At 39.9% G+C, this 13051-nt stretch overlaps 1 protein-coding gene across 1 annotated transcript; it reads left to right on the top strand.

The window, feature by feature from the left end:
* Positions 1–9261: 9261 nt before the first annotated feature.
* On the top strand, positions 9262–11481 carry CXCL2 (C-X-C motif chemokine ligand 2). Its single transcript, XM_002814867.6, has 4 exons — positions 9262–9492; positions 9591–9714; positions 9829–9912; positions 10743–11481. The coding sequence occupies exons 1-4, from the start codon at positions 9393–9395 to the stop codon at positions 10756–10758; spliced, it is 324 nt and encodes a 107-aa protein (XP_002814913.1). The 5' UTR covers positions 9262–9392; the 3' UTR covers positions 10759–11481.
* The last annotated feature ends 1570 nt before the right edge of the window (positions 11482–13051 follow it).

Raw genomic sequence — 13051 nt, 5'->3', positions numbered from 1 at the left:
TATCTATACTCTCTTTCCCAAGAACGTCCTATTGAATTCGTTAAGCTCTGTTGGGTTCCAAGCACTTATAAAATGAACTCTACGTGTAGATTAAAAACAGAAATAATTCTTGTTTCAAAAACCTAAAAATTCCTCTGAGGGGGTGTCAAAATTAGTACAAATTAAAATATGTTATAATAGCTTAGATTTTTTCCCAAATTCATCTTTTCAGTCATCTGTTCTAGGATAATTTTTCATAATTTTTCTCCATATGCACTTCTTCAATGCTTCATGATGCCATATCTAACAATTTTGGGGGCTTGAGAGAGAGTTCAGAGAGGCCCATGTTTCTCTGTCTAAATATTTAAGGTTTTCTTAACTAGCTAACAAAATGTTAAATAAAATGAGTCTGAGGATCTTCCTGTCTTCACAGATATACAGTCATGCACTACATAATGACATTTTGGACAACTACAGATGGAATACACAATGGTGAGGCCATAGGATTACAGTACTATTAATATTTATATTTACTGTATCCTTTGTGTGTTTAGATACACAAATACTATTGTGTTACAATTGCTTAAGTATTCAGTACAGCAACATGATGTACAGCCTTGTAGCCTGGGAGAATAGAATAGAGCATATAGCATAGGTGTGGAGTAGGCTATACCATCTGGGTTTGCATACGTGGACTCTACGATGTTCACACAAGGAGGAAACAGCCTAATGACAGATTTTGCAGAATGTGTTCTGATTTTCATGTAACACATGACTGTATATTAATAACATTTTTAAAATATATAAAGTTATAGAATTTGTATGATGAGAATCAGCAAAATATCAAAGAAAAGTGAATTTGTAATTCCATATCTGGGTATTCTGTTATTGTGCAGGCAATGTCTGGATGCATACAAAACAAAATCATGGATAATTTAAGATTTATTCTATTATTCTATATCTATTATATAAAATTTATTTTTCTTCACTTCAGCAAAATTAGTAATTACATTTTTATAATTGAAATGTCACATAATTTTTGTTCTATAGACAATAGTGCCATTTTAGATGATGCTTCAATCATTTCTTACATTTACTTATAATTAATTTAAATTTGGAGACATTTTACTCTTCTAATGCAGTGACAATAAGATTCCTAAAGCACTACTTGGATGCAGAAACAAAGCATACCTTTGATGCTATATTCACACATTGTAATATGTCATCTGTGGTAAGTTACCTAGACACTGAGCTTTCAGAATAAATTAAAAAGCATCTGGTGGACTGATTCCTTAGGGTTATGCTTATTAACTGATCTCAGAAAAAGATGTGGAAAATGTGGAAATAGTCGGCAGTAAGGATACATGGTCCTCTTGACTTTTTCCAAGCTTCTTCGGCCAAGTTCCCTGTGAAAATTTTGGTTTGTAAATATGCTTCGAGCTCCTCATAATCATTCCAGAGCCAAATAAAACAGAAGGGAGCTCAACCACCATGATCATTGTTCTTTAGACTCCCCACTGTGTCCCTCTGGGATCTCAGCCTTAGGCTTGAACTTTGTTAATCAAGAAAGTAAGTATCTAGTGTTAAGGAAGTTTAGGAAGTTAAGGGTCATTTGGCGCCCACTCTAGGCTCTGGTTCCTCAGGTGGCAGAAGTGCCCCCGGGGTTCTCTAATACATTTGTGGGTTTTTTTGCAAGGTTGTGATAGTGAGATCTTCTGAAGCTTAGGCTCAGGACAGGGGGACCTTCTTTCCTGAGTCTAAGAGCAGTAATGGACCCCATATGGAACTGACCGTAACATGATACATTTAAAAAAAAAATTTGTTTATTCTACATTTTAGAATTTAAGCACTTTAAGGACAAGTTCAGTATTTTGCCCTTCTTTTTATCCCCAGTCCCTTGCATATGTAATCATACACAATGCCTAGCATAAACACTGGGTTATTATCACCTGTTGACATCCCTGTCTGCTCAACCAGAGTGTGGCTCTTGGAGGGAAGGAACAGACACTTTGATTTCTGGATCTCAGTGGCTCCCTCAATCCTGGAGATATGGTTGCTGTTTAATAAATAAGTCCAGTGGTTGAGTATATGTGTAGCCTTAGAACTGCACTGAGGAAGAGGAGAGACAGTGTAGTCAATGTCCTACATGGCCTGAATGTTAGTTTGGCAAACATCTGAATAAGGCAAGAAGAAAATATAGAATCAGAAGGGCACTGGAGCACAGAAGTAGCTCCTAGTCTCCATTCCACCTTTTCAGCTACTTTAATTTTATTTCTCATTTCAAAGTCTTCATTCCTGAATCTTGGACTACCAGTTGGCAAAACTTTCAAAGTTAGCTAAGTAACCTCAAATCCCTTGGATGTGCCTCTCTTTTCCCTCTCTTGAAAATCATTCATTATTTTATTTTATTTTTCTTACCACTCTCAATGTCTCCCCTTCTTTTTGAACTCATGAACTATCCTTCATCTGCTTCCTGGCTGTGTGCCACAGGGATGGAGGAGTGGGAAGGGAAAAGGGGCCATCATAGTGTTTCACACACTGCCAAAATTAAGAGTTTTGTTTCTCCTTGCTGCTCTTTCCTTCCAGGGAGGTGGCACGACTCTGGAAGAAAGACTGTACTTTGTACTTAAGAGACCAGCAAGCACTGTTATTACCAACCTTACCAAAGATTTCTGTGCTACAGAATGGATAAAAGCTGCACAGTGCTGCACTTAAAATGACCATATCAATGTTTGTCCTTTTATGGAAAACAAGTATAAGTCAAAGTACAGATGGACAGCCCTGAATATTTTGCTTGGATAAATCCCTTGGGACCTTTTGTACTTTCAGTGTGGTCTGGGAGCTACAATAATGAGTGAGATTGAATAGTTTTCTCCTTGGTGGAATGAACGCATATAGTCAAATTTAATCTGATTTAAAGGAAATGAGTTTAAGGACAGTAGAGATTAGACTTTTATAAGGGACTGTTGGGACCTTAAAATTTAAAATATAGCCACTGTTATTGTTTTGTTCCAAGTGTAATTGTTGCAGGTATACAAGAGAGCTAACAATGTTTTATCTAACAAAACTGTATTTTCTATCTATTTTTATCATGGATATGCATGCAAAGTAGAGAAAAAAATGACAGTAAAGATGTAACAGAAAAGGATTACATCCCAGATAACTATATTATTACAGAAACTCCTCTGTAGTCCAAAGACTTTCAATTTGTATCCAACAAATAATTTATATATTATAAATTAATAATATATATATTAAATTCAACAAAATTCTATAATAGAAACAAAGAATGTGGTTACATTGTTAGCATATAAAATTAATATTGGTCTTGAAAGAGTAAAAGCATGCTTCAGGCTCAAATATGGAGTTTTCAGAAAGGTATTGCCTCAATACCTTCTGTGGGTCAAATTAATCCAAAACTAAGGGGTATTGTGGACCCGCAATAAGAAATCTTAGAGACAATTTTGGGAAATATCAAAATGATTCTAGGTAACCTAAATATTTCCCCTGCATTTTACCTTCAATGCCACAAAAGTTATTTTGCTAAAATACAAATACAACCATGTCACTCACTTATGTATAAACATTCAAAGTGTCTCTTTTGCCCATATTTTGAGTTCCAATTTTGTTAGTATGGCAGATACCTTGGTTTCATAATGTGAAAAATGGGCATATTTTGAGTATCTATGTCTTGAGTTTGTGTCTACGTGTAAGGAGATGTTATACACATATACACACACACATGCACACACATATACACATGCGTGCACAATCTCAGCCCTCTTCCAGATATAAAAATGTACAAAATAACATTTTTGTTATTATCAGTTATTATTCATAATTATAATTTTCATATTAGTATATTGTTATTTTGTGTACTGTCATAGATAAGTTGGTAGGTTGAGTTAGACATTTGGCAAAGACAAAGATTTTGGCAAAAATAAACAAAGAATGTTAAAATTGAACAGGTACTTCCATTGATTTTTTTTGAAAAATTGACACACCAGGAAGTAGGGTGCCAGTGGTAAAGTATTAAGGTTTAATATTTTCTTTATTTCCCTTTTGTACCTGCCACAAGCAACATTCATAGCTGGATATAATAATTCGTCAGTGTGGCCCAAATGACCAAGGGACTGAAACAAATTCTTCTAAGCAAACCAATACTGGTACTACGTTAATCTTTTAACTCTGCTGCGAACACTGCCAAGTGGCCACCCTTATCAGCAGGAACATCCCAAGCTGGCATTCCTGCTGGGAAAAGCTCAGCAATTTACTGGAACTCCCTGTTGTGCAAACTTTTAGGGAGTGATAACATTAAAATGGAATATGCTTCCATTTTTTTTTTCCTGATTGGAAATTCTCAGGAGATAATGTCTACAAACTTGGAACTTATTATATAGTTACAGCCTTGATCAATATAATAACATCTCTGAAGGGATATTTTCACTCCTGGAAGTTCTGTTTTTGCATCTTGTGCATCAAGTGTTTAGTTTTACACAGTTACCCATCTGTATAAGACACAAAAGTGTCATAAAATAACAGTTAAACTAACAGTATGTGATGCATTATGGCATATGCATTTTTAAATTCTATCCTATTTTATTCATATATATATATATATATATAAATTTTTTTTTGAGGTGGAGTCTTGCTCTGTCACCAGGCTGGAGTGCAGAGGTGTAATCTCAGCTCACTGCAACCTCTGCCTCCTGGGTTCAAGCTATTCTCCTGCCTCAGCCTCCCAAGTACCTGGGACTACAGGTGCCTGCCACTATGCCCGGCTAATTTTTTTTTGTATTTTTAGTAGAGACAGGGTTTCACCATGTTGGCCAGGATGGTCTCAATCTCTTGGCCTCGTGATCTGCCCGCCTCGGCCTCCCAAAGTGCTGGGATTACAGGCATGAGCCACTGCCCCTTTATATTTTTAAATACTGGTTACAACCCACAAAACTGACTTTATGACCCTCTAGTGGATCATGACTTGTAGTTTATACATATTGAAATATTGCTCTAGTCTCTTGATGACAGACCAAGCTTTAACAGTTTATAGTGCTATCTACCTTCTTATTAGTGCCTTCTAAGATACTTTGAGAGCTGCTAGAGGTAAGATGCTTAGCTAGATCCTTTACCTATGCTACCTACCATCTGCCTTCAATTTTTTTTTTTCCATAGAGACAGGGTCTCACTATCTTGCTCAGGCTGGTTTTGAACTCCTGGCCTCAAGTGATCCTACTGTCTTGGCTTCCCAGAGTGCTGGAATTACAGGTGTGAGATACCACTCCCAGCCTGCCTTCAATCATAATATCAGATTCTGATATGGTGTTGGGAGTTACTGGGAACTTCATGGAGTGGATTTGGGGGCTGATGGCACAATGAGCAGGAGATTCTCTGGGCTGCTGGGACTCTGGAGGCTACTAGTTGTCATCACTTCTACATATCTGTTTGGTTCCTAATCAAAACTGTATTAAATATTTTAATAAATGCATTATTTTCTGGTAGGGTTGAAAAATAATAAAATATCCTCCATAGACTTAATTAAGATTCTTTTATGTGTCCTCTTCTTCCCTAATCACTTCCTTTCTTGTCTAGAGAAAGACGGGCTATGAGCTTCTGAGTCAGACAGTCTTGGGTTTGAATTTAATTCCACTTCTAAGACCATGTACTCCAGTTTCCTTACATATAAAATAAGACTCATGATACCAGCCTCCCAGCATTCTTGAAATTATTAAAATGACAGTACAGCGAAAAACTCAGGCACTGCATCTAATCAAGAATTGGAACCTAATAAATAAATATTACTTCCCTTCTCTTCCTTTGGCGCTTTATCTCCAGAGCACATGTTTCAATGAGTGGTGGCCACAATCCCTGAGCTAACAAGCAATCCACTAAAGAACCACAGACAAGCAAGAATTTTTCTTCCGCATGACCACAACCCAAAGCTGGGGTGCCAGAGCCAGTAAGGAAAAATTTAGCACAATAAATATAAACCACAGTTTTCAAAAAATCACAAAAGCCCCACAGAACATGTCAGTTGCTATGTTTATAATACTGTGAAGTATTCCTAGGCTCTGGTCATCGAGAGACTGCCTCAATTCTTTAGTGAAAAAAATAACAAGAAATACACATAGTATGTAACTAAGTCAATTATGTATTTCTTCATGGAGTCAGACACAACAAAGGGGTTGTACCACTGTCCACTTTGTATGCGTGGCAGCAAAACCTGAAAGCAAAGGAGTCGCTAAAAATAAACAGTGTGAGGACTAACAAGTCTTATCATGAGCCAAGTTATCTGTCTTCTATTCCGTAATTCCAGAGCCCCATATCTCAACCTCCATCAGATCTGTCTCTAAAATCAGTTGTACTTCTTTATTTATCTTTCTAGTCTGTTCCTCTAGAGGAGCAAGCTTTATGTTGGAAGTTATATCAGCAAAATCTTCAAGGCAATTCACGGTAAAGCAGAGCCACACCACTCATTTTGCTGCCCAAGTAGCAAGAATGTCAGTGGTCGGCATGGAGCAGTAAGCCTACATTTTGCAGGTATATTAGATTGTACTAGTCAAATCTGAAAAATACAATAAAAATTAAAGGGCAGAATGGAATTTAGGAAACTGTGCTTCCATTTTAGAGATAGCATCTTTGAGTTAGTAATTGCGTGGGTTTTCAACTTGTGCCTGTAACAGTGGCACTCAACTCATATTAAGACAAGAAGGAATTTATTATGGTAAGTTTCATAACACTGGTGCCCTTAAAAACTTCAGAAGCTTTGTCTGGGGCTGTCATAAGTTAAATCATGGAAAGTGGTACATTAAGAAAAGAAAAAAGAATTCTACTTCCCTTCCTAAAGCAAATAATTTTTAGTAAACAAATTCTAGGAATAATGTACGTAATTCTACAAATGATGGGCTGATTCTTGAAATTTCTCATCTTTTTTAAGGGCTGTTACTGTAGATAGTAGAAATTTTACTCTTTCTATTTACTCACATCAATACTTTGGGATGAGTCTGGCAATCATTATAAGCTGATGTTTTCTATTGTTCTTTAGTTCTTTAGCACAAAATAAAGAAGTTTGGGCAGCTAGCTGTTAATGCCCAAGGCAGAGTCATTTCATAAATCTTTTCTAATAAATGGATAGGGTAGAATTTTACTCTTATTCTCATTTTATATGGAAAGTGATTGAAACTAAAATTTCAAACAAACAATGGATAAAAAAATTATTCTAAGATCCCATAAGGATAGAAATGCACCCTCCTTTAAAATTTCTGATGCTGAAAAGTTTTAAAGGTAAATTAGAAGATGTTTCTTTGAAAATATTTCTTTCTTTGTGTGTGTGTGTGTTCATAAGGCTTTATCAGAGTGCTTTCTGTTTAGTTAAGTGTCTTAGTCAGTTTGAGCTGCTATAACAGAATGCCATAGGCTAGGGGGCTTAAACAACAATTATTTCACAGTTCTGGAGGCTGGGGAGTCCAAGATTAAGATCCCGGCAGATTTCATGCTTGGTGAGGGCCCTCTTCTCAGTTTGCAGATGGTGGCCTTCTTGCTGTGTCCTCACAATGCAGAAAGAGAGAGAGAGCCAGAGATTGAAAGCTCACTGATCTCTTGCTGTAATGGCACTTATCCCATCATGGGTGCCATACCTTCATAACCTCACCTAAACCTAATTACTTCCCATGGTCCTGTCTTCTAATATTAGCACATAAGGGAGTCAGGGCTTCAACATCTGAATTTGAAAGAGACACAAACATCCAGCCTATATCAGTAAGGTTGTAAAACACCACTTCTATTTTGTTATTTAACAAATATTTACATAACACTTTACATGCACTGATGGTTTACACATATTAACAATCAATACTTCTAACAACCCTGTGAGGCAGGCACTATTATAAGCTCTTCTACAGGGGAGAAACACGAGCAAATAAAGCATAAATTACCAAGGGTCATGAAGCAAGTTAGTGGTATGGCTGAGACTTCAGCCCTGACATCCTTATCAAATGATCTCTACAGCTGCAGCATCCAGGGAACACTCTATTCCTAAGGCAGTCCCACTTCTTCATCCTCGTGCCACTCCCAGCCCTTCTCAGCAGTGGCAGAATATCTTCATATCCCTGAAGTCTGCATCCACCAGGAAGAATTAAGACAGAGTATTGTAGGCCTACAGCTTAATTTTTAAAGGGAGGGGGGGACATTGAAATTGATGATGAAAAGTCAGTAATCCAGTGAGAAGGCGTCAGCTAAACAGGCTTGGAAATGCTTTATTGACATTCCTCTAGAACTGAAATTTCCTTGATAGCTGTTTCTCTAGAGGGAACCAATCCCAGGATGCTGGTAAATACATATGGCATGGAAATGCAATTATGTTAGTAATCTAGTATGTATATATCAGACACGTCTGCTTGTGCTTAGAGGAGTAAACAAGCAGAGTCTCATTCCCTGCTCCTTTTCTGGTGGTGTCTATGGCCTTTTCTGCCCAGGGACAGTACTAGAAAAGGCAGACCTCCTGAGCCCAACAGGCCCCTCGCAGCTCCCCAGTGACTTCCATGGATCAAAACACAGCCTTCCATACAACAAAAAATTGATGCTACTGGAATTACTAGAGTTCGAGATGTTCCAAGATTTCAAAGAGGGAAAGGATGGGGGATTCCAACACTGTTAACTAAAATAAACACTGAATTGACCCTTGGCAATGATCTGTTCCCGCACCCAACACCTGGCTCCACTACGTTAAAAAAAAAAAAAAAAAAAAAAAAAGTGATATTTGCTTTTAAGATGATAAAACACCAGGAAGGAGACAAAAGCTCTTATGCGTCATCTGAGATGACAGATGTACTGTTAAAGCGTGCGTTTGTTTCAAAGATTAATGAAATTTGCAGAACCCAAACTAAATACACAGGATAGATAAGACATGCTGCAGTTCTTGCCCTAACTCTTTCAATCCCAACAACTGAAATGTCTTCCAGAGAAGTAACTCCCACCGGTAAGGATGTAGCGCGGTCCCTACGTGGGTCTAAGGGATCCGACCCACGACGCACCGCACTGGGTTCACGAAGCGCCTCCTCGCAGGCGGTTATCTCGGTATCTCTGAGAGCGGCGGGCTTTCGCTCCCCCTCCAGGGATTTGGGGCAGAAGCGAACATCCCACAGTTGGCGGGAGTTACGCAAGACAGTCAGACTCGACCGTCACTCGTGAGTGCCCCGACCCCGCTCCACCCCAGAGGCGGGGCCGTCGCCTTCCTTCCGGACTCGGGATCGATCTGGAGCTCCGGGAATTTCCCTGGCCCGGGACTCCGGGCTTTCCAGCCCCAACCATGCATAAAAGGGGTTCGCCGTTCTCGGAGAGCCACAGAGCCCGGGCCACAGGCAGCTCCTTGCCAGCTCTCCTCCTCGCACAGCCGCTCGAACCGCCTGCTGAGCCCCATGGCCCGCGCCGCGCTCTCCGCCGCCCCCAGCAATCCCCGGCTTCTGCGGGTGGCGCTGCTGCTCCTGCTTCTGGTGGCCGCTGGCCGGCGCGCAGCAGGTGGGTCCCGACGCCCTAGGGTCCCCGGGCCGGACGCAGCTGGGGTGGGCGCCCCGCGCCGACAGCCCCGCTCAATCAGCGAGTCTCTTCTTCCCTAGGAGCGCCCCTGGCCACTGAACTGCGCTGCCAGTGCTTGCAGACCCTGCAGGGAATTCACCTCAAGAACATCCAAAGTGTGAATGTGAAGTCCCCCGGACCCCACTGCGCCCAAACCGAAGTCATGTAAGTCTCTCCCATCGCTGCCGCTGCCACCGCTGGGGTCCCCGACTCTCCCGCTGCCCCAAACCCTGTCCTCAGCCCGACCTCCTGTCTCACGAGATTCCCTTCTCTCTGCAGAGCCACACTCAAGAATGGGCAGAAAGCTTGTCTCAACCCCGCATCCCCCATGGTTAAGAAAATCATCGAAAAGATGCTGAAAAAGTAAGTTATAATTTCCATGTACACAGGCGACTGGAGCTGTTGGTCAGAAATACTAGCTTCTGCCCCCTAAAAAGTAAATCAGGAAAACCCAAGGGTCAGCTGCAGGATTGAAAAAATTATTATTTTCACAAAGTTGCCATTAAGGTTATTAGTCTGCTCTGGTGCTAGAGGATATTCCCAGTGCCCAGGGTCACCACCCAGGTTCTTCCCTCCTGCCAGTGAATGTAGGTAAAACTGCTTTCATGTAAGGTCTCTTTGGAGTTTGCCAGTTGTGCTGAAGTGTTTTCCACCTGTTAAAAACCACAAGCTTCATTTCCCCTAGTTCCTACTGACTTTCAGACCTGAAAAGTAGACCCCCTGGTTTTTTGTAAAAGTTTAGGGTTGAAGTGCAGAGATTTCACAATAATATTGCACTGGGTATACACCTGGTTGCCACCACCTATTAGCCATGTCACTCAAAGACAGTATTATTTAGTTTATCTGAGACTCAGCAAAACAGGGAAAATAATGGTAGCTACATCATGAGGTTGCTTTGAGGCTTAAATGAGGCCCAGTATGACAAAGAGCAATAGGCTCTGGCTGTTTTAGCCAGTAAAACAGTGTAGACTGCCACCCCTCCACCCCACCTCACCCCCATTCCTAAAAGAGCATCCCAAGCCTAGAGGTTCTTGCCACACAGCACAGCTGTCACAGGCAGTAGCCACTTGGGTGCCAGGCTGTGGAAACTGCATTCAGAAAACTCTAGAGCCTGGGGAAACAGGACAGGAGAAGAGTGTTGTGCAGTCAGCTTTCCTGAGCACCTACTCAGGGCACCCATTTTCTCATTACAGTGGCAAATCCAACTGACCAGAAGGAAGGAGGAAGATCATTGGTGGCTGTTCCTGAAGGAGGCCCTGCCCTTGTAGGAACAGAAGAGGAAAGAGAGACACAGCTGCAGAGGCCACCTGGATTACGCCTAATGTGTTTGAGCATCGCTTAGGAGAAGTCTTCTATTTATTTATTTATTTATTTATTTGTTTGTTTTAGAAGATTGTATGTTAATATTTTACATGTAAAATAAGGTTATGATTGAATCTACTTGCACTCTCTCCCATTGTATTTATTGTGTATTTTAGGTCAAACCCAAGTTAGTTCAATCCTGATTCATGTTTAATTTGAAGATAGAAGGTTTGCAGATATTCTCTAGTCGTTATGTTAATATTTCTTAGTGATGACATATCACATGTCAGCCACTGTGATAGAGGCTGAGGAATCCAAGAAAATGGCCAGTGAGATCAATGTGAAGGCAGGGGAATGTATGTGTGTCTATTTTTGTAACTGTAAAGATGAATGTCAGTTGTTATTTATTGAAATGATTTCACAGTGTGTGGTCAACATTTCTCATGTTGAAGCTTTAAGAACTAAAATGTTCTAAATATCCCTTGGACATTTTATGTCTTTCTTGTAAGGCATACTGCCTTGTTTAATGTTAATTATGCAGTGTTTCCCTCTGTGTTAGAGCAGAGAGGTTTCGATATTTATTGATGTTTTCACAAAGAACAGGAAAATAAAATATTTAAAAATATAAAATGTTTGTTTTATTTTGGGGGAAACAAGAACTATCTTTGCTGAAAAATCTGATGATTTACATTAATATTTAGTACTCAGTTTTTTTACTCGGCTTTCAATCTGCTATACAGATAAACTATGAATTATGCCTAATTTCATGTGGTGATTGCTGTCACTCCCGTTGGCTCTCACCTAGTAAAGAATGTGCCTTACCAAACTATGGTCTTGCCCCTGATGGGAGAATCACTGATACATATTGCCATTTTTACAAGAAGTTCCTTACTACCTTGCTACTCAAATTTACCTCCTTAAAAATATGGAGGGGGGAAATATGGCAGAGATGTTTTAACCAGAGCAACTCCATCTTGAATAGAGGCTGGGCGAAATGGGGCTGAGGTTTACTGGGTTGCATTCCCAGTAGGTTAGGCATTCGAAGTCACAGGATGAGATAGGAGATTGGCACAAGATACAGGTCATAAAGACCTTGCTGATAAAACAGGTTACAGTAAAGAAACCAGCTAAAACCCACCAAAGCCAAGATGGAGACAAGAGTGACCTCTGTCGTTCTCACTGGTCATTATACATTAATTATAATATATTAGCATGCTAAAAGACACTCTTACCAGCCCATGACAGTTTACGAGTGCCATGGCAACATCAGGAAGTTACCCTGTATGTTCTAAAAAGGAGAGGAACCCTCAGTTCTAGGAAATTGTCCACCCCTTTCCTAGAAAACTCATGAATAATCCACCCCTTGTTTAGCATATAATCAAGAAATAATCATAAAAATGGCCAACCAGCAGCTCAGGCTGCTGTTTTGCCTATGGAATAGCCACTCTTTATTGCTTTACTTTCTTAATAAACTTGTTTTCATCTAAAAAAAATTAAATTCTTGTAGTTATCTTAACAAGGGATCTCATTTGTTTGCTTTTGCTAAATAACTTTTCATATAATTGTTGACAATTTAATGAAGCTGTCAATAAAATGGTGGCTAAAATATTTTGTTTTTCAAAACTCAAGTAGTTTGTGTCATAACAGAACCATAAAAAGTGAGTGGTTGAATACGTCACCTGTGGAAACTTCTGATTGAAATTTGGACCCAATGTTCTAACCTTCAGATATAAGTAACTAGCACTAAGTTTAATGTTGTTTCAATCCTTTATAGCAATAGACCAAACACAATGCTTTTAAGATTTGACTGCATTAGTTTGCATCCTTCCTAGTGGAATTTTGATGGAACCTCATAGAGCGTTTGCCCTCTGGGGAACTCTGTATTCAGTGCTGCCCCAGGATGACAGCAGCACACCAGGTTTTCAGGACAGAAACACAATTGTCATGTCAAAGGAAGAAAGACCTCAATAATCTAAAAGAAACCACACTCCAAACCTGAAAAGGAAGGACAATGGTGCATGCATGAGGTATCTACTTGTCTCTGATTCAGGACTCATTCAGGAATTCTGAACCCTGGGCAACTGCCTCTAGCACAGGCAAGAAGGTGAGGCTGGCAGCCCCAGTACTTGAGATCAAGTTCTGGATTGTCCCAAGTAGCTGGGCAAATAAGGGAACAACCTTTAAGCAGCAAGAAACAACC

The sequence above is a fragment of the Pongo abelii genome, chromosome 3, assembly GCF_028885655.2.
Source record: "Pongo abelii isolate AG06213 chromosome 3, NHGRI_mPonAbe1-v2.0_pri, whole genome shotgun sequence".
Taxonomy (NCBI): Eukaryota; Metazoa; Chordata; class Mammalia; order Primates; family Hominidae; genus Pongo; species Pongo abelii.
The sequence above is the reverse complement of the archived record's forward strand: the minus strand, read 5'-3'. Positions and strand labels throughout refer to the sequence as shown.